The sequence below is a fragment of the Numenius arquata genome, chromosome 24 (genome assembly GCF_964106895.1).
Source record: "Numenius arquata chromosome 24, bNumArq3.hap1.1, whole genome shotgun sequence".
Lineage (NCBI taxonomy): Eukaryota > Metazoa > Chordata > Aves > Charadriiformes > Scolopacidae > Numenius > Numenius arquata.
Genome location: NC_133599.1, coordinates 4,607,773 through 4,625,912, shown reverse-complemented (window position 1 = coordinate 4,625,912; position 18,140 = coordinate 4,607,773). Strand labels below are relative to the sequence as shown.

General features: G+C 51.0%; 1 protein-coding gene across 3 annotated transcripts in view; it reads right to left on the bottom strand.

Moving 5' to 3' along the window:
- The window catches only part of ANKS1A (ankyrin repeat and sterile alpha motif domain containing 1A), a 111,902-nt gene that overhangs the window by 28,142 nt on the left and 65,620 nt on the right, over positions 1-18,140 (bottom strand). For all 3 annotated transcript variants that reach the window (XM_074163346.1, XM_074163347.1, XM_074163348.1), the window contains one exon: positions 8,320-8,386. In XM_074163346.1, coding sequence (XP_074019447.1) covers positions 8,320-8,386 — 67 coding nt within the window. The remainder of the gene's footprint in view (positions 1-8,319; positions 8,387-18,140) is intronic.

The following is an 18,140-nucleotide window of genomic DNA, read 5'->3' as shown; positions in this document are numbered from 1 at the left end:
AACCTTCAGGTCAGCTGAAGCTGTTTGGTACCTTCCAAGCCATCCTTCCCACCCCCGCCCCTGCAATGGCTGCACAAGGCAGAGCTCACGCTGGGAATTCTTGGGATAAGGGATCCGGCCGCTCTGGTCCCCAGGAGAGCTCCTCCGCCGGGCGAGCGGCCGTCCAGAGCTGCCCAGTCCTCCCAGCGCACGCTGCAGCACCAGAAACACAGACAGCACAAAAGGGCTCCGTCTCCCTCCCTTACGGCAGCCCGTGCCGAAGGGCAGCAGCTAAACCTGGAATTTATGCAACAAGCTCCCGCGCTCGTTCGGGGGGGGTCTCCATCCTTCCCTTCTCCATCCTTCCCTGCTCCGCCAGCAGCCGTGTCCCCTCACCGAGCCATCCCGCGTCCTCGCCGAGCGCTGCCGCGACGGGCTTTGTCTGAAGGCAGGGAGCTCCAGGCTCGCCGTTGCGCTGGCAGCCCTGTCTCCGGCTCTCGCATCGCCTGTCCCTCCCTTCTCCTCATCCTCTTACCCCTCCCAGCTCCTCCATCCGCACGGCGGAGGCTGCGGGAGAGGGGAGGGAGACGGCGGCTTTCGAACTCTCCAGTGGAAATTACTGACTTCTCAATATTTACTCGATGATGGAACTACGCGGCTCGGGTTTTCAAAAGGAAAAAAAAAAAAAAAAAGATGTTCCAGGTCTGCTTTGACAGTTCCGAGTGATTTGTGGCTGGCTCAGAATTAATTTATCGAGAGAGAGGTGAGGAGGCTGCTTGCTGCCTACTACAGCGTTTCTGGAAGCAGCCGGGGTATTGGCAGGGGGAATGAAACCGCAGCAGTTCCTTCCTCCGAGCTCCTGAATTTCGATTTTAAAAAATTATTTACTCTACTCAGCCTTTAGTGCACTCGTCAACATATTTCTGCTTTTAAAAGGGAAACCTGCAGAGATACCAAGTGCGGGTTTTCTGGTTTTAAAACCACTCAAAATCAAGACAAAATGAAGGTGGGGGGTGTGTACTGCAGGGAGGGGAACGGAGGGTTTTACTTTAAAAAGAAAAGAAAACAGATGCCCCCAAACACCCAAGATTGAAAATAAGGAAGTCCAAAATATACTTAATATTTGCACATTACGAGGATGACACAGGAGCGAATCCCAGTCCCTGCGCCCCCCAGCAAGAGCCCGACCTCAACTTGTGATTAAAATAAACTCCTAATTCTCAGCTCCATCCTTCTCCATATGCTCCACCCTTTAGGGATGCCACCTTTAAAAGGTCCGCGGATGGCATAGGGGAAACAGTCAAGAGAGTGTAGTCAGAAATAATCAGAGTATTTAAAAGTTGCAAAAAATAAAAAAGCAAGCCAAGCAGTTCAGTTCCTCTTGCAAGACATTTTCCAAGTAAGACACCGTGCTTCAAGGAAAACAGGAAAGGGAGAGGGGACCAGGGTTCAGAGAGGTCCTTTCACAAGTTATGGTTTCAGTAACAACCTCGAGTGCAAAGTTTGAGTCTGTTTGGAGGAAGAAATAAGTAGCTGGGTCACGTCGGACAAAAAGCATCGCCCTGTTTGCTCAGGGAAACCGATAACAGCTTAACGTGACCCGCTGTGGCCCGAGGACACACGACCCAGCTTCACCGGGAAGAAAAAACTGCAAGTTGTTGATGAAACCACTGCCCAGACACAAAGCAAAAGTGCGAGAGAACCAAGTCAGGCAGTTATTGCCCCAGCGGGGGACGATCATCAGCTGAAAGTCCTTAAATCCACCGAGGGAGGCCATAAACTCCGGCAGCGCATTAGGCAAGACGGATGGGCGAGGAGAATGCGGTCATTGATGCCATCAGATGCCAGAAATCCAGCCAGCACCCGACTTTACTGGAACTAAGATCAATTAGCTGAATGCAGATCGCTAACAAAGTTCTCCTTCTTTTGTCAAGTAAAACACCGAGCCCGTTCCTCCCGTCTCGAGCCCACGGCAGAGTTAACTCGTCCACCCCAAACGCCCTCCCTGCCCAGCGCGGGTGCCTCCTGCCCACACCGAGCTGATTCACTGAGCAGAGACGGCTCATCTCCTTGATTTTTGGGGAGAGAAACGGTGCCCGACACGTGGCCGTAACCCAGCCAGCACCGCACGGGTCTCCTGGCCAAAGGCAGCAGCGAGATGAGGGGCTGCGGTGCAGTGGGGCTGAGTTTCTGCTGCCAAAGCCGGGCTCCCCGATCCCTCCGAGCCACCCCTGGAAGGGCGAGATGCTCCGAAGTGGGTTGCTGGAGCTAAAGGAATGTGTGACTGCGACACACACATGCAGAGAGGCACAGACTGAATACAAATGTCTCTTCCCAGGCAAAAAAAAAAATAACCTCATCTTAAAACAAAGCCAGGTGGAATCTGGTATCCTTCAAGAGATTCCTTGAGTCCTCAACCTCCAAAAAGCACCTACCAACACGGACCAGTGACAGACCTCTCCTTTCCTCCCTCCTATCCCACCCCACCCTCGGGAAATACATTTGGAAGATTTTATTACACGCTCTTCCAGGAAATGAGAGGGTCGAACCCGTTGGCCAAGAAACAGATTCTAGCTCCAAATTCTATAAAGATGCCAGGATTTATCTAATTACTTTATCATCCAGGGGCCTCCCAAGTTTAATGTGCTCATCCATCACACCGTGGCAGGACACACAAGTTTTGTCTTACCCTGTTTTCATGGAGGAAAGCTCGATGGTTCAGAAAGCAGCTATTTGCCCAAGTTTGTAGAGGAAATCTGGGGCACAACAGGGACCTGAAACCAGGTGTCTTGGAGCCTGGGTTTGTTCCAGCCTGACTCCAAGGGTCCCTGCTCTCTCGAGACACAAGTCAACTGTGTGTAATCACTGCTTGTATAAACAGGCTCCAAAAATACTCATCTCCGCAGTAAATGCCGAGCAAGGCATTTTACCTTTCCAAATTATCAATTCCAGACACCGAACTAGCCAGGAGCACCAATATCCTCAAAGCCCACCCATTTTTGAGGATGTGAGAGTGTTTGGAAAGTCCCCCCGCTCCCTGCGGTATGATCTGAAGTGTTAAAGCAGCTCTGGCAAAGCCTGGAGGAGCAAAAGCTAAAATACTGCTAGAAAACAAAAATATAAGGGTTCCCACAGCCCAGGGCAGCCTTCATCCTCGCAGCGAGGGGATGGGAGAGCTCTGCCCCCCCTCTGTCTCCTGCGCTTATAGGAAAGGAAGGAGGGACAGGGAATATGTCCAGCAGCTGATGTGTGTGTGAGAGATCCCAATCGGAGCGTAAGGTAGCACATCCCACGGGAAAACACAGGGCTGAAGGACAAGGCAGCTCCCAGGGCTGCCGGCTCCCAGGGACGGGTGTCCATTTTGCTGAAAACTCCCCGCACAACGGCAGCTTTTGCCGAAGCTCTGGCTCCTCCTCTCCCCTCCATGTCAGCCCTCTTCACTAACGGTATCGATCCATCACGCACCGCTACAGCCACCGACCGGCTCGGGGAGGGCAGGGCTCGTCACAAAGCAGGATGCTAAACAGTTGTCATCGCATTAGAGCAAAACCCACGCGCTATTTCGCATCCCTCTGCAAAAAGGATTTGACCCCAGGAAAACCTAAGCCCTAATCAGCACGTAGCACCCAGGGCAGGCACAGGTTAAACTCCCACTGGGAACGCAGGGTGGATTCCTCCTCCCCAGAGCAAAAACCCAAGTGACAAATGGATCCGAGATAAGCTTTATTATGGCAAGCCTGAGTCCTGTGTTCGGGTACCCATTAGCATCTCATCAGGAGGAGCCGCTGCCCACCCGGCGCCCTTCAGACGCCGCAGTTTGGAGGTGAAGGATTTAAAAGGACAGAACCCCTGGCGGTGGCAGCTCTCAGCACCCTCCACCCCGCTGCGGGAAAGGCAAACGAGCTCCCGAGTTCTGCTTTTGTCTTTGCTCCTGATTTAGAGGCAGAGAAGGGAATTCATGCTCAATGAAGCACCCGTCCTGCAAACGGATTTTAGCGGATATCGGTACCTAGAGGAACCCTCGGAAAAAGCCCAGCATCACCCTCATTGAGGCACGTGGCAGACTGACCACGTCCAAAGAGCATGGCCACCGCGACACCCATGCTGACCCCCAGCTGGCATCACCCCAGTCCCACTCCCAGCACGGCCACTGCCCCAGCAGAAGTGGCCAGGGAGGACGATCCTCCCCTCCCCGGCAAAGAAATCCAAGAGGCATCAGGAGAAGGTTGTGTCCCCCAAAAGGCAGGAATGTCCCTGGCTATTGGGATGGTGGCACTCGGTCACCCAGGGAGCATCCCAGGGGACAGCACTGCCACAGCTGCACTGGTCCCCACAGCAGAAAGCATTTCCTACAACAACAATTCCAAGATGTGGATTCTCTAAAACCCCTGAGCAGTACATGATACTTAGGCACCTTTGGTCCCCAGACAACAGAGTTCACCGGCATCTGTTTAATCAAGCCCTGTGCGCTGTGTCTCACTACACACAGCTCCCTTTCAAAAGGCACCATTAAAGCCAAGCAATTATCTCCTCCTTTGATGGCCAAGAACTGGGCTCCCGAGAACCCACGGCTCTGCCTGCAGCAGCGGGGAGGAGAGGTCCCTTAAACTGCTGCTTTCCAGAGCGAAGCTGCATCCCGGGAAGAGGAGAATTAAAATAAACCTCCCGAGCAGCTCAGAAACATGGAAACCTCGAGACAGTCGGCTGGGAAAGGGGTAGGTTATTTCACGGAATCACGGAATTGTCAGAGTTGGAAGGAACCTCTAGAGATCATCTAGTCCAACTCCCCTGCTAAAGCAGGGCTGCCCAGAGCACATCACTCAGGACGGCATCCAAGCGGGGATTGAAGATCTCCAGAGAAGGGGACTCCACAACCTCCCTGAGCAGCCTGTTCCAGGGCTCTGGCACCCTCACCGGAAAGAAGTTTTTCCTCATATTTGAATGGAACTTCCCATGTTCCAGCCTGTGCCCGTTGCCCCTCGTCCTGTCACTGGGAACCACTGAAAAGAGTCCGGCTCCATCTTCCTTCAACCCACCCTTTAGATACTTGTAAACACGGATAAGGTCTCCCCTCAGCCTTCTCCTCTCCAGGCTAAAGAGCCCCGCTCTGCAAACAGCACGGAGGCACATCTAGGGACATGTGAATCATACAATCATAGAATGGTTTGGGTTGGATGGGACCTTAAAGATCATTGAGTTCCAACCCCCTGCCCTGGGCAGGGACACCTCCCACCACACCAGGTTGCTCCAAGCCCCCTCCAACCTGGCCTTGAACCCCCTCCAGGGATGGGGCAGCCACAGCTTCTCTGGGCAACCTGGGCCAGGCTCTCACCACCCTCACAGCAAAGAAGTTCTTCCCCACATCTCAGCTCAATCTCCCCTCTTCCAGTGTCAAACCCTTCCCCCTCCTCCTACCGCTCTGGTTTTCATCCTATTTGCACCGGTATCAAAGCCTCCTTCCTCTGTTAGTTCCAGCTCCCCTTGACATCTACTTTCCTCCAAAGGAGACACAAAAAATATAGGAAAAAAAAACGGTAAAAGGACAAAAGGATCCTGCAGAACCAAGGGGTCGCTGCAGAAGCAGCGGAGGAAGATTTTTAACTGAGCCTTGGTTCTCTCCGCGGCTCCAGTCCGGACCCTGAGCACAAACTCGGCGTGGGGTTTGCTGTTCCCCACCTCCCAGCCGCCTCTACTCACAGCATTTACGGAAACGCCAGTGTTTTAACCCAGGATCGTCTCCCGTGGCTCCGATGCTGCATTGCGGAGATAAGAGTTCTAATAGCTGCAACCATGGCTGGAGGAGGACGCTGCTCTCTTTGAGGAAAATCAATGCACTAAATGACATGACGATGCCTTCTTCTTCATCCCGTTTTACGGAAATTACAAAAAGCAAAGAAAAAACGCACAACTAAACCATCTCACGCTATTTATAAAGTTTTACTATAAAATTAATAAAACTACATCTTTCAAGGTCACAGAAGTATGTAGGCGAAATATACAGAAAAAAGAAATTGTGATGATTTTTATCTGATTTGAAGCAATAGGGCATCTAGAGTTTTACAGGTGGAAAAGTTGGAGAAGAAATGTTAAAATATTCTGGCAAGAAACATTCTGTGGGCTGGTTTTGCTGGAAAAATCACTGCAGCTACTCCGGATGGTTTGTTTTAGAGGCTGGGTGGCAGAGGCTGCTCTTTATGCCTTATTCTGTTGCAACCACGCTAAAACCTGGCCCTTGGCAAGCTCCAGTTAAGACAAACTGCCTGAGCAGGACCCTTCGCCCCGCACAGGTTTTGCTCAAGAGTTCCTGGTCCCCAAGAAACATCCCTTAAGCTGTGAAACACAAACAGCCTCCAAAGGACACCTCCTCGCACAACCTGACGTACACCAACCCCCCCGCACCCCACCAGGAGCCAGACACCACCTCTGAGCCCACAGATCCCAGAGGAAAACCGGCCCCTCCGTGATGGTTTCATTTCCAGCTTTATTTCCAAACACACCTGGCAGTGAACCTGCAGCTGGGATGGGTGAATTTGCCACGGAGATAATATCATAGGATCAGAGAACGGTTTGGGTTGGAAGGGACCTTAAAGATCATGGAGTTCCAACGCCCCTGCCCTGGGCAGGGACACCTCCCACCACACCAGGTTGCTCCAAGTCCCCTCCAACCTGCCCTTGAACCCCTCCAGGGATGGGGCAGCCACAGCTTCTCTGGGCAACCTGGGCCAGGCTCTCACCACCCTCACAGCAAAGAAGTTCTTCCTCAGATCTCAGCTCAATCTCCCCTCTTTCAGTGTCAAACCCTTCCCCCTCCTCCTATGGCTCCCCTCCCTGATCCAGAGTCCCTCCCCAGCTTTCCTGGAGCCCCCCCTCAGGTACTGGAAGGCTGCTCTAAGGTCTCCCCGGAGCCTTCTCTTCTCCAGGCTGAACCCCCCCAGCTCTCTCAGCCTGTCTTCATCGGAGAGGTGCTCCAGCCCTAGGATCATCTTCGTGGCCCTCCGCTGGACCCTTTCCAACAGTATATCCAATATGGATATTTGATATCTTGGCCACAGTCGCTCCGATGTAAGACTCCAAATACAAAATTCCCACCCCATCCTCCCAGGGCTGAAAGGATTTTGAGAGCCTTAAAGAACAAAACAGGAGGGCGTGGAGGGTTATAAAGAGGTTCTGCTCATTTCCAAAGGGACAGACCCCCACTTACATAATGAAAAAAAAAAAAAAGCCGGGAAAAAAGAGCATCTTGCTACTGCATTATGGATTTGAAACAAAAGCAGGATTGTTGTGGGAATTGTGAGAGCAGCCAGAAGACAAATCCGCAGCGGCTCCGTTTCAGACCGACTGCTTAAAGAAAATTTTGTTTCTCCGCACCAGAGAAGAACAGAAACTCGAGACAAACATATTCTGAGAGGCAGGAGAGAACTGCAGAGGATCAGTGCGACTTTCTCAGAGGCTACGGCCAGAACAACAGCAATGGCAGGAGCCAGCACCAGTGGAAGTCCGTATCCCTGGGATACTGGCTGGATTCCTGACACCATCTTTCAGCTGCAAATTAATTTTATTTTGTATGTGCAGAAAACCTGATCTTCCTCCTACACACTGAGTTGTGAGGTTTTAAGTATGAGAACACAGTGGTTATGGGGCTGTGTGAGCAGGGGGAACGAGCCAGCCCCCCCCTTGGAGCTGGTTTTACTGCCCAAGAGCAAAGAAGTTTTACTTGCAGAAGAGCAGAAGGAGCGTCCCAGAGCCCTCACACAAACCAGCAACTCTCATCTCCGCCAAAAAGGAAGGGCTATAACGAGTCCCTTCACGTATGGGAAGGCACCAAAATAAAACCTCCACAATTCTCAGCAATAAATCTTTGTTTAAAGCTATTCAAGGGTGCAAAACAGCCTCTCAAAATTTCCCATATCCTAAACGGTAATACTAAGCCCCAATATTTATGAAGAGGCAGTTTCAACAGGAAACAAGAGCCTCCACACACACCCACTGCTGTCACGGGGTGAGTATTAATCAACATTAATAATAATCAACAAGTCCCCCCCTTTCCCGTCAGGCTGGGGGGTCCCAGCTGCAACTCTCTTCACCCAGCCCCTTTCCCCAAAAAGCGTGCTGGGAGGGAAGGACAGTGGCATTATATAAAATTAAATTAATCTAGCTAGGGGAGTATTGAATTAAGATTGCTGGTATGGAGTGTTACGCTGGGAAGCCGAGGTCTGCTCCTGCTGTGCCAGAGCCTTTTCCCTTCCCCTCTGGGAGCCACGGCAGGTTATAGAGCTCCGCAGGCAGGAACCAGCACCTTTATTTTTGGACAGACGGACACACACGTGCTGGGTACTTTACCTGAGATCCTCTGCTGCTCCTGAGAAAAGTCGATGCCTTCGCCGATGGAACTCATGATTTTCTCAATCTGTAAATAATAATAAAAAAAAAAAAAAAAAAAAAAAAAAAGAAAGAAGAGCATGTGCTGCATTATTCATAAAGCCTGAGGAAAAGGTAAAGGCAGCCCCGGGATTTCACCCGCCACGTGGCTGCCGAAGAAATCCAGGAAAGGATGTTAAGGCACCTCTGACCCCGAAAAGGTCTCCTTAACACCTTCCCTGGAAATGTCTTGGTAGGGATGGGTGACTCGGAGGGGATGCAGAGAGGCTGGGACTCCCCAGAGCCTTCCCTTCCACAACTTGCCAGTGCCAGGAAACAAACAGCTCTCACCAAACCATCCCTCTGGAGCAGAGGAATTTGGGAGAAGGGCAGGAACCCCAAACTCCTCAGCTCACCCCCGTAAGAACATGCAGCCCCACCTCCACCAGCAGCAAAGCCCGAGCAATGCAGCTCTAACTCTATCGCAGCAGGCGAAGGAAACTTGGCGTCACCCCCGTCTGGGTTTCGGTGGGTATTTTTGGTTTGGGTTTGTTGGTTGGTTTGTTTTTTTTTTTTAAAACCCATCGCGTTTCCCAAGGCTGCGCCCGGACGCCGTGCTCCTCACCGCTTCCACCCGGAGCAGCCGTGCTTAGAAAGGGTTCCAAAATAGATCTCAAGTTTGCAAAAGCGGCACCATCGTGGGGGGCAAACGCGGTAACTACCCAGGAGAGGGAGCTAAAGACAATTTCATCCCCTGATTTAAGCGAGTCTCAGTCAACAGCTCAAGGCAAACTTCATGCAACTAAGGCAAAAAGGTACAAGCTACTGCCTGAGATGGTGTCTTTTCAAGTCCACTTAAGAGTTGCATATAAATGACTGCATTTGCCACCAAAAAAAAAAATTAAAATATTAATACAAGTTGTAATTTTCATACAAACTACAGGATACTTTTTCAAATGAGAATAGAAACTCTTCCAAAACACTCCCGGAGCGGAATTTGTAAGTGGAGGCTTTCTAACGCGGTGCTGCAGGGGGAGAACCGACAGTGACAATTACTCAGTTAATTCTGTTAAGATAAAAGACCCGATGAATCACTCCTCAGTTGGTCAGTTCAGAAGTTTCAATAACCTAAAGCACTAAAGCTCACTGTTTCCCAAAGAACAATGAGACACTTAAGAGGCTCAGGTCCAGTTGCTTACCCCGGTCTTCAATCTACAACCGAGCAGAAAAATAAAAAAAAAAAAAAAAATAAAATTAATAAAAAGAGCCCCCAGTGAGAGATTCCTGAACAGAAATCTCCCAAGAAAATGTTCCTGTGAGGCACTTCAGAGCGGCTGCTGCTGAAGGCAAAGCCAATACATCGACTGGCAACAGAGAACGGGGGGAAAATAAACTTCGACTCTTACAGAACTTTTTTTTTCTGGTCTTTTAAGGACAGATTTAGGGAAGGGCAGGAGTCCAAGTTTTCCTGGAGCTCATCCCCAGCCGCCCTGCACTGCCTGCATCCCAGCGCGATGCTTTGCTTGGTGCAGCGGCACCAGCCCCCCAAAAGCGCCCGGCCGGCGAGGGGGGGGCTCCTGGAAACGCTGCGGGGAGTTGGAAGCTCCGCTTCCAAGCGGAATCAGCGGTGGCTTGAAGCCAAACTCCACCAGGGAGGGCTTTTTTTTGGTGAAACAAAACCACCAGACAGTCTCAAAAGGCTCCTGCCAAGTTGGATCTCCAGTGAAGTCCTTCCTGTTCGTGGGGAGCAGACGGACATGCACCGGGAGCAGTAAATCTCACCAGGGAGAAGCCGTTGATGCGATCTACAGGAGAGTCATTAAAGGACGTGGATCCTCTGCCCCTAAAAAGCCACGAGGATGAGCACTTCTACTGGGCTTGAAATATAGTGAATGCTGGTTTACTGGGAGCTTTGAAGACCAGCCTGAAAAAATCAATAATCACAATTCAAACACGTATGAAAAAAATCACAGAATCCCAGAATAGCAGGGGTTGGAAGGGACCTCTGGAGACCATCCAGTCCAACCTCCTGTCAGGGTCACCCAGAGCAAGCTGGACAGGAACACATCCGGGTGGGTTTTGAATGTCTTCAGAGAAGGAGACTCCACCACCTCTCTGGGCAGCCTCTTCCAGGGCTCTGCCACCCTCACAAGAAAGTTTTTCCTCATGTTGAGATGGAATTTCCTGTGTCCCAGTTTGTGCCCGTTGCCCCCTGTCCTGTCCCCGGGCACCACTGGGAAGAGTCTGGCCCCATCCTCTTGCCCCTCACCCTTTAGCTATTGCTCAGCATCCATGAGATCCCCTCTCAGTCTGCTCTTCTCCAGCTGAACAGCCCCAGGTCCCTCAGCCTTTCCTCAGCACAGAGATGCTCCAGCCCCTGAGCATCTTCGTAGCCTCCGCTGGACTCTCTCCAGCAGCTCCCTCTCCTTCTGGAACTGGGGGGCGCAGAACTGGACCCAGTGCTCCAGCTGTGGCCTCACCAGTGCAGAGCAGAGGGGGAGGATGACCTCCCTGGAAAAGGGAGATGACATAATTCCAGATGACAAGTCGTTCAGAACTTTAATCAAAACCTCCCAGCTGGCTGTAGAAGGAATGGGATTTTGTGGTTTAAGCTCAAGTTTAAAAAGATGCCCTAAAAAAAGGATGAGGCCACGTAAAAGGCAAAAAAAATATATCCTGATTCCAAGTGGATGGAGGCAGCCCATAAATGACAAAAATCAAACTCAGACAGGGTGGGTCATTTTGCAACTGGTCCCAGCACCAGTTTATCTGCTGTTGCTGCAAATAGAAGTGACACGGCCAGTCATCGTGTCATCTGGTCTCGCTGTTTAGACTCACGGTGCCTGAATAAAGAAGCCCCAGAAACGCAGCTTTCGAGAACTGGAAGAAAAAGTTGGTTGTTTTTTTTTTCTGCCAGCTAACCTAAGGCTCCCGTGTAAATCAGCAGCTCTGCAGTATCAGCAAGAGAAGTGTGGGATCAGCTAAACTGGAACCAGTTAAGAGGAAAAAAACCTGAATTTAAAGTCTGCCTCGTGATGCTGAGCTTTTCTTCGACCCCAATTGTGCCTTTTAACCGTTTCCCTCCGTCCGAGGCGCTCGTGGCAGTCACCTTGGCTCCATCAGCCCCGCTCCTCTCCCCGGGCTGGCTTTTTAAAGAACTTTTCCATTTCTCATTAGTTGTGACGGAGCCTGAAGGACGCGTGAGCGATGCGGCAGCTTCTGCTCCAGCCGGCAGCCAACGGGAAATAACCGAAAAGTATTGATTGCTCATATTTCTCAGCAGAGGTTACTGACTGGAACCCAGAGGTAACTTAGCTCTCATGATGCACATTTTTGGAAGTCGCCATTTCGGCAAGAAACACCTAATTCTATCTGCTTTTGCCCCTCAGAAGCAGCAAACGCTCCCCAGCAAAGCCTTAAAATTTCATATATCACCAGTACATCAAGGCCATGCGAGACTAGAGGGAAACAGAGGGAACTGGAGGGAAATAGAGGGATGGTGCAAAACACGTCTCGTTTCCAAACCAGACCAAAGACTTTGGTACTGACTGTTGTATCCACTTTCCCGGGCACCAAACCCGAGCTGCAGCAGGATTTTTGGGACACTGCCACAGCCCTGGGGGCTGGCTGCAGAATTTGGGTCTTGAGGCCAATCTGGTTCAAGCTCCAGAAGTTTAAAGGCATTAAGCTCTGAAGATTTATGTCAATTAGCTTCATTACAAGGTATATTTCTAAGCTGGAGCCGCTCTTCTACCTACTGTCTGGGATCTTTATCTGAAAGACGTTCGGTTCAGCGGATCTGGAAGCCTGTGAGGTTCCTCAGGCTCACGGAGCAAGAATCGCCTGGTTCCAGATCAGCTTCTCCTATAGCCAGTCACCAAAAGGGGGAAAAAAAAAAAATAGGAATAGGTGGGGAGGGAGGGCAGAGAGGAGAAAAGCGTGTTTGTCCAAGCAGCCCCAGCTCCCTCCGACTCTCTCCCAGCATCAGAGGCAAAGCGCTTTGCAGGGCTCTTACTCGGTGCCGGGTCCCAGCTCTGCCGAGGCGCTGCCGGCCCTGCTGGGGAAGGCAAAGAGCAACAAGAACACGTTTCCGTGGCAGGTTCAAACCCCACATTCGCAGCCCCTCTTCAGGCTACGGCTCTGAAACTCCCTGGCAAGAGCCAGGTAAGCTCCCTCCCACCAGATGCTCGTTACAGAAAAAAAAAAATCCCATTTATTTCCCAGCATTTCGCCCTCCCCCCCAGCACTCCACGCTCGGGTGCCCTCTTCCACCCTCACCCACTTGCAGATTTGCTCTTTCACAAAGCAGGATAAAGGCTAAAAGAAAGTTTTAACCTAATTTTAAGAAAAGTTGGCTCCTCTGCTGTGTTTCTCGCTGGGAAGACGCAACGCCTGCTGCAGTACTACAGCCCTGGAGGGGACGGCGCAGGATAAAAGGACCCTCCCCATCTTTTCACTTCCTTTAAATATAGATAAAAGTTTTCTAAAAACAACTTTTCCGCCATCCGTAGGGGAAACAGGTGCCCAAAAGCTGCAGATGAGGGAATGGTGTGAATTCGGATGACACCCCGCTCTGCTCTCCGGGGACGGGACGAGTTCCCTGCCCAGGGCAGGTTGCCACGCTCCGACACCATGAAAAATTCCCTTCCTTCCCCTCATCCCTCCTCCACCGCTGGATTCAAAGTGCACATTAACTCCGGGTGCCCGGCCAAATCCACTTCTTTCCATCGCGCTGCCCTCCCCAAATACGAGAGGGACGTGATGCTTTTCAGGCTCCGGCCCCAGCACTGACAGTCAAAACACAGCGGCGAGGACTTGCAGGTGCTTCTCCAGCAATAAAACACCCACAAACTTTTCCTCAAAAGCAGAGAACCGCCTCGTGCTATTTAAAACCGAATGGTAATGAAATAATCACACGGCAAAGGATTACCTTTCACAAGTCATCCTCTGCTAAACATGGGCTTGAGCTGGAGGAGGTCATGGTTACGCGCAGTCAAAACTGTATTACAATGAATGCAAAGGGAAATAATCCCGCTCCGTGGCTCTCCACGGAAAGAACCACTCTCCTAAATCACACACCAACTCAAACACCGGTTTATTTATCATCCAGCTCTGGAGTCCTCAGCATAGAAGGATGTGGACCTGTTGGAGCGGGGCCAGAGGAGGCCATGGAGATGCTGGGAGGGCTGGAGCCCCTCTGCTGGGAGGACAGGCTGAGAGAGTTGGGGGGGTTCAGCCTGGAGAAGAGAAGGCTGTGGGGAGACCTTGGAGCCCCTTCCAGTCCCTAAAGGGGCTCCAGGAAAGCTGGGGAGGGACTCTGGATCAGGGAGGGGAGCCATAGGACAAGGGTTTGACACTGAAAGAGGGGAGATTGAGCTGAGATCTGGGGAAGAACTTCTTTGCTGTGAGGGTGGTGAGAGCCTGGCCCAGGTTGCCCAGAGAAGCTGTGGCTGCCCCATCCCTGGAGGGGTTCAAGGGCAGGTTGGAGGGGGCTTGGAGCAACCTGGTGTGGTGGGAGGTGTCCCTGCCCAGGGCAGGGGGTGGCACTGGGTGGGCTTTAAGGTTCCTTCCAACCCAAACCATTCTATGGCTCTATGATTACTGCTTATCATCTTGCTTTAAGTGTTAAGTTGCACAGTTAAGAATACAGGGGAAGGACGCAAACCTTTAGAGGGAATGAACACTTTAAAGCAGCCCCATTCTCCGCAACCGGTCCTCAGCTGTACTCCACGGCACTAAGACGGGGCTGGAAGAGAAGATACCTTGAAAATAGCCTACGCTACAGTTTTTTAGGCTGCTCTTTCCCAGTGGTTAATTATTAAAATACAAAAATACCATGTTTAAATATAGCGCTGCGGTTCAGACTTAGTTGTAGCCTGAACACTGAGTTCCGATTTGTTTTGGCTTAACCTGTTTTTTTCCACTGAAGCACCCAGCATCCGTACCCGAACAGGTTGTGGGGTGCGTTTGGGGTGGGGTTTTTTTTTAGGTTTTGAGGAAGGGGTTTGTTGTGGGTTTTTTTTCTGTCTTTTTGGTTTTGTTTTGCTTGTTTTCACACCCACAGAAATAAAGCCACAAAATCCTTCTGCCTCCTAAACGAATACAATCGTATCTGTTATTCCTAGTCTAGAGGAGTAGCTGGCTCCATGCTATAAAGTTATTTTAGCCAATAAGGGCTGAAACCCCACCAAGAAAGATGATAAACTATTGCAAAGTTAAAGACTTGGGGAGAAGGAAAGGCTGCGAGGGTGGGAGAGAGCCCTTCGGCAAACCCCAAGGCAAGGGCTGCGATGGGAAGGAGCTGGGGAGCGGTTACCAGCACTGAAGCACACTGATTTATTTTCACGTTTGCCTACGTTTTACCAAAGAGTAAAAATACCCCGAAAAAAGGAGCTGGGTGCGGCCGAGAGTCATCCCAGGGCTGGGGAAGTGGTAAACTCTTCCAGGCAGGCAGGCAGCCATGAAAACATAGCAACTGGCAATTTACTCCAAAACAGAGCTTTATCTTAAAACAAACTCTCCCGAGTGACTGGGTTCTGATTAATGGAGAAAAAGGTATTTGTTTGTAGAAGGCCAGTAAAAGCCAAGGCAGCCCGGAGAAGAGGCTGGATGCTGAGGTTTGTTCTGCCGGCAAGACAGAGGATACTTCAACCCCGGAGCCCTGCAAAGTAATTCCCCACCTCACAGCACTCGCGGCAGAAGCATCTCACGGCTTTGGACACGAGCAGGATGCAGAATATCTCTGTTCCTCTGACACCACCCTGCAGGACCAGCAGGAGACCCACAGACGGACAGGTCCCACATCTCCTGTGGAGACAGTAGTGCCAGGAGGGCATGGAAGCCTCCAGGGACCTTCCTCCTCCTTCTTCTCGGAGGGCACACATGGACCTGCAGAGGCTCCACTCCGCAGGCAGCCCCGACACACTTCGTTTCCACTCCCCTGCCCTGACAGACGTGAAACCGTGGGGTCCATATTAATCCCCCCAACACCAAAGTCTGGAGCCAGTAAATCCATTGAGAGAGACAAAGGATGATTAAACAAGTCCCCGGGTCTTTTATCACCAAAATAAAAGACAGCTTCACGCGATACGAGCTGTCTGCAGCAGCTCATCTGCATGCAGGGAGAGGAAGCTTCATTCGGAAAGCACAAAATCGAGCGGCACCCCATTAACGTGACTCCCCCCCCCCCCAGCCCCTGGGTTCAGGGGGGTCTTGATGCTGCTGGAGCTTTCTGGAAGGGCTTAGTAAAACCTCACCTACGGCTGAAAAGCCCTCACATCTACCATCGGAATAAATGCAGAAGGTTTGTGCTCAGTCTCTGCATGCCGCATCAGTGATTCCCAAGGACATTGCAAGGTTGTCCTGGGAGAAGAAAAAAAAAAATAATAAAAAAAATATATATACACACACATGTAGATGCCAGCATTTGGACGACCAGATATTGCTGGGAGATACAGCTCTCCTACCCCAGGCAGTTTATAAGCAGGGTTTCCCCCCTCCCTCCATCGTGGTCAGAGCATCCAGATGCTTCAGATCCGCATCGCTGCTCTGCAGCCCCGCATCCCCGACGCCCCCCCGCGTTCCCTACCCAGCTCCGGGCTCTCAGCCCCACAACACAGCTCTGTTTAGAGTAAACACGTGCTTCCTCGCTTCGAAATGAAGGCGGCCAAGCCATAGGGGAGGTTGCCTACGTTAACTGGGAGGCTGGAGGTGTGCCCAAGACACCAGGCTACGTCGGCCAACCCTTCCACGCAGCGCTTGCTTTCCAACACCTCCCTCACGCACACACAAACACACGCTCCTTTGCGGGGAATTTATTTTCGAGAAGCCAAAGATTACCATTAAAATCCAGATACGCCTTGATATATAAAGGAGAGCCCCTTTTGATGCTTTTATCCTGGAAAAAATAGCTTTTGGAGTTAACTCGGGCGCACTGAAGGACAAGTCCAATGAAGTGTTTTCCCCTTAAATCACGGTAACAGCTTCAGACTTGTTAAATCAGGTACGAACAGAACGAGACGTAACAGATTGCTTTCTTCTACTGCTCTGCACGGGCTCCTCGCTGCAGCATCAGCCCCTGATGGGCAGCCTGAACAGGGACCACGTGTTATCACAGGGATGACTTCCAGCTGAAGGTGTGCCCACGCGCACACACATGTACACGCACACGCATGTAACCACGCATGCACGTTGCCTCTGGGAACCAAACCAGCAGAAAAACAACTTACTTATTTTTTGCCTCGGGGTGCTTTCTGTGGTTCAGCAGCTCACCCGAAGGTGACAGCACCATCCCCACCTCGGAGACTCTCTACAACTACTTGAAAGGACATCGTAGAGAGGTTGGTGCCGGTCTCTTCTCACAGGTAATCAGCGACAGAACAAGAGGGAATGGCTTCAAGCTGCAACAGGGTAGGTTTAGACTGAACATTAGGAAAAAATTCTTCGCAGAAAGAGTGGTCAGACACTGGAAGAGGCTGCCCAGGGAGGTGGTTGAGTCACCATCCCTGAATGTGTTTAAGAGTCGCTTAGATGTGGTGTTGGGGGATATGGTGTAGGGGAGAACTTTGTAGAGTGGGGTTGATGGTTGGACTCGATGATCCCAAGGGTCTTTTCCACCCTGAATGATTCCATGACTGTCAGCTTGTGCCATCCCCAAGAGCACTCGGGGACAGCGAAACGGGTTTTCTCCTCAAAACCTCTCCTCCCTGGCCCTTCCTCCCTTCCCTTACCACACCGTTTCTGGTACCACACGCCATCGCCCATCTCCTTCCGAGCTCTGCACGTGGCAAGGACAATCCCAGCGTGGGGTTGGTGCCTCCTGCCTCCTCTGTGGCCCCTTCCCAAACCGGCAGCTTAAAACCACCAGCCCAGAAGCCTGATGACAAGGCAGATAAACTACAGCAACACGGAAACAGCAGCACCGAGCAATAAAAGTTATTCAGATAAAAGTCTATAATTAAATAAAAACACACAGAAACAAATGGCAGACTATCTACCATATGTACGGTATTAGTGCCTTATAATGACACCCTGCAGCATAAGCATAATTAAGAATATCTCAGGATTCCCATTATAAATCCTTATTATTAAGGGGTTCATAACCTATTGTACAAACTCGCCTGGGGCTGGAGCTCGGCTGGCAAGATAGCAGTTCCAGCAGCATATTTTATTCTTGAAAGCTACTTACAAAGTTGGGTTTAAAGGCTATCAGTACTTGAAATTTCTGCAATTCCAAGTAAGTGTCAAAGGTTAAGACTTCATTATTTCTAAGCTTCTGCAACTGAGGGATGGGGCAGTTTTTGGTTTAAAATTATGTTTAAAAAAAACCCCAGACAAGCTGCTTCTACAGTTTAAAAACCCCTCTGAGGACAACAAACACCCCCAACGACAAAGCGAGCAGCCTCATTACAGCCTGTGGGGCAGCCCAAAAAAGCAAGGGAGAGAAATAAGGGTGCATTAGGTCGATGGAGGATGCTGGGGACGCGCAGAACATCCCTCTGCCGCTTCCATTTGGCACCAACACCGCGGCGACGAACCCCAGACGCAGCAAAGGTCAGATCATCCACGAGGGTACGGTTGGCTGGAAAAAGATGATCCCCCCCCCCCTGCACACAAACCCCAACTCTCAACCCTCAACATCCCAGTTGAAAATTTGTGTCAGACGATTTGGAGGTGACTCTGGCTGAACACGGGGTGCTGCCAGCCATTTCCAACTCTTTTACGGATTTTCTAGAAAACAATCAGTTATTTTGGGGTTGCTGGGAGGAAAAAGAGAGCAGAGCTATTTAATCAAGGCTTAGGCT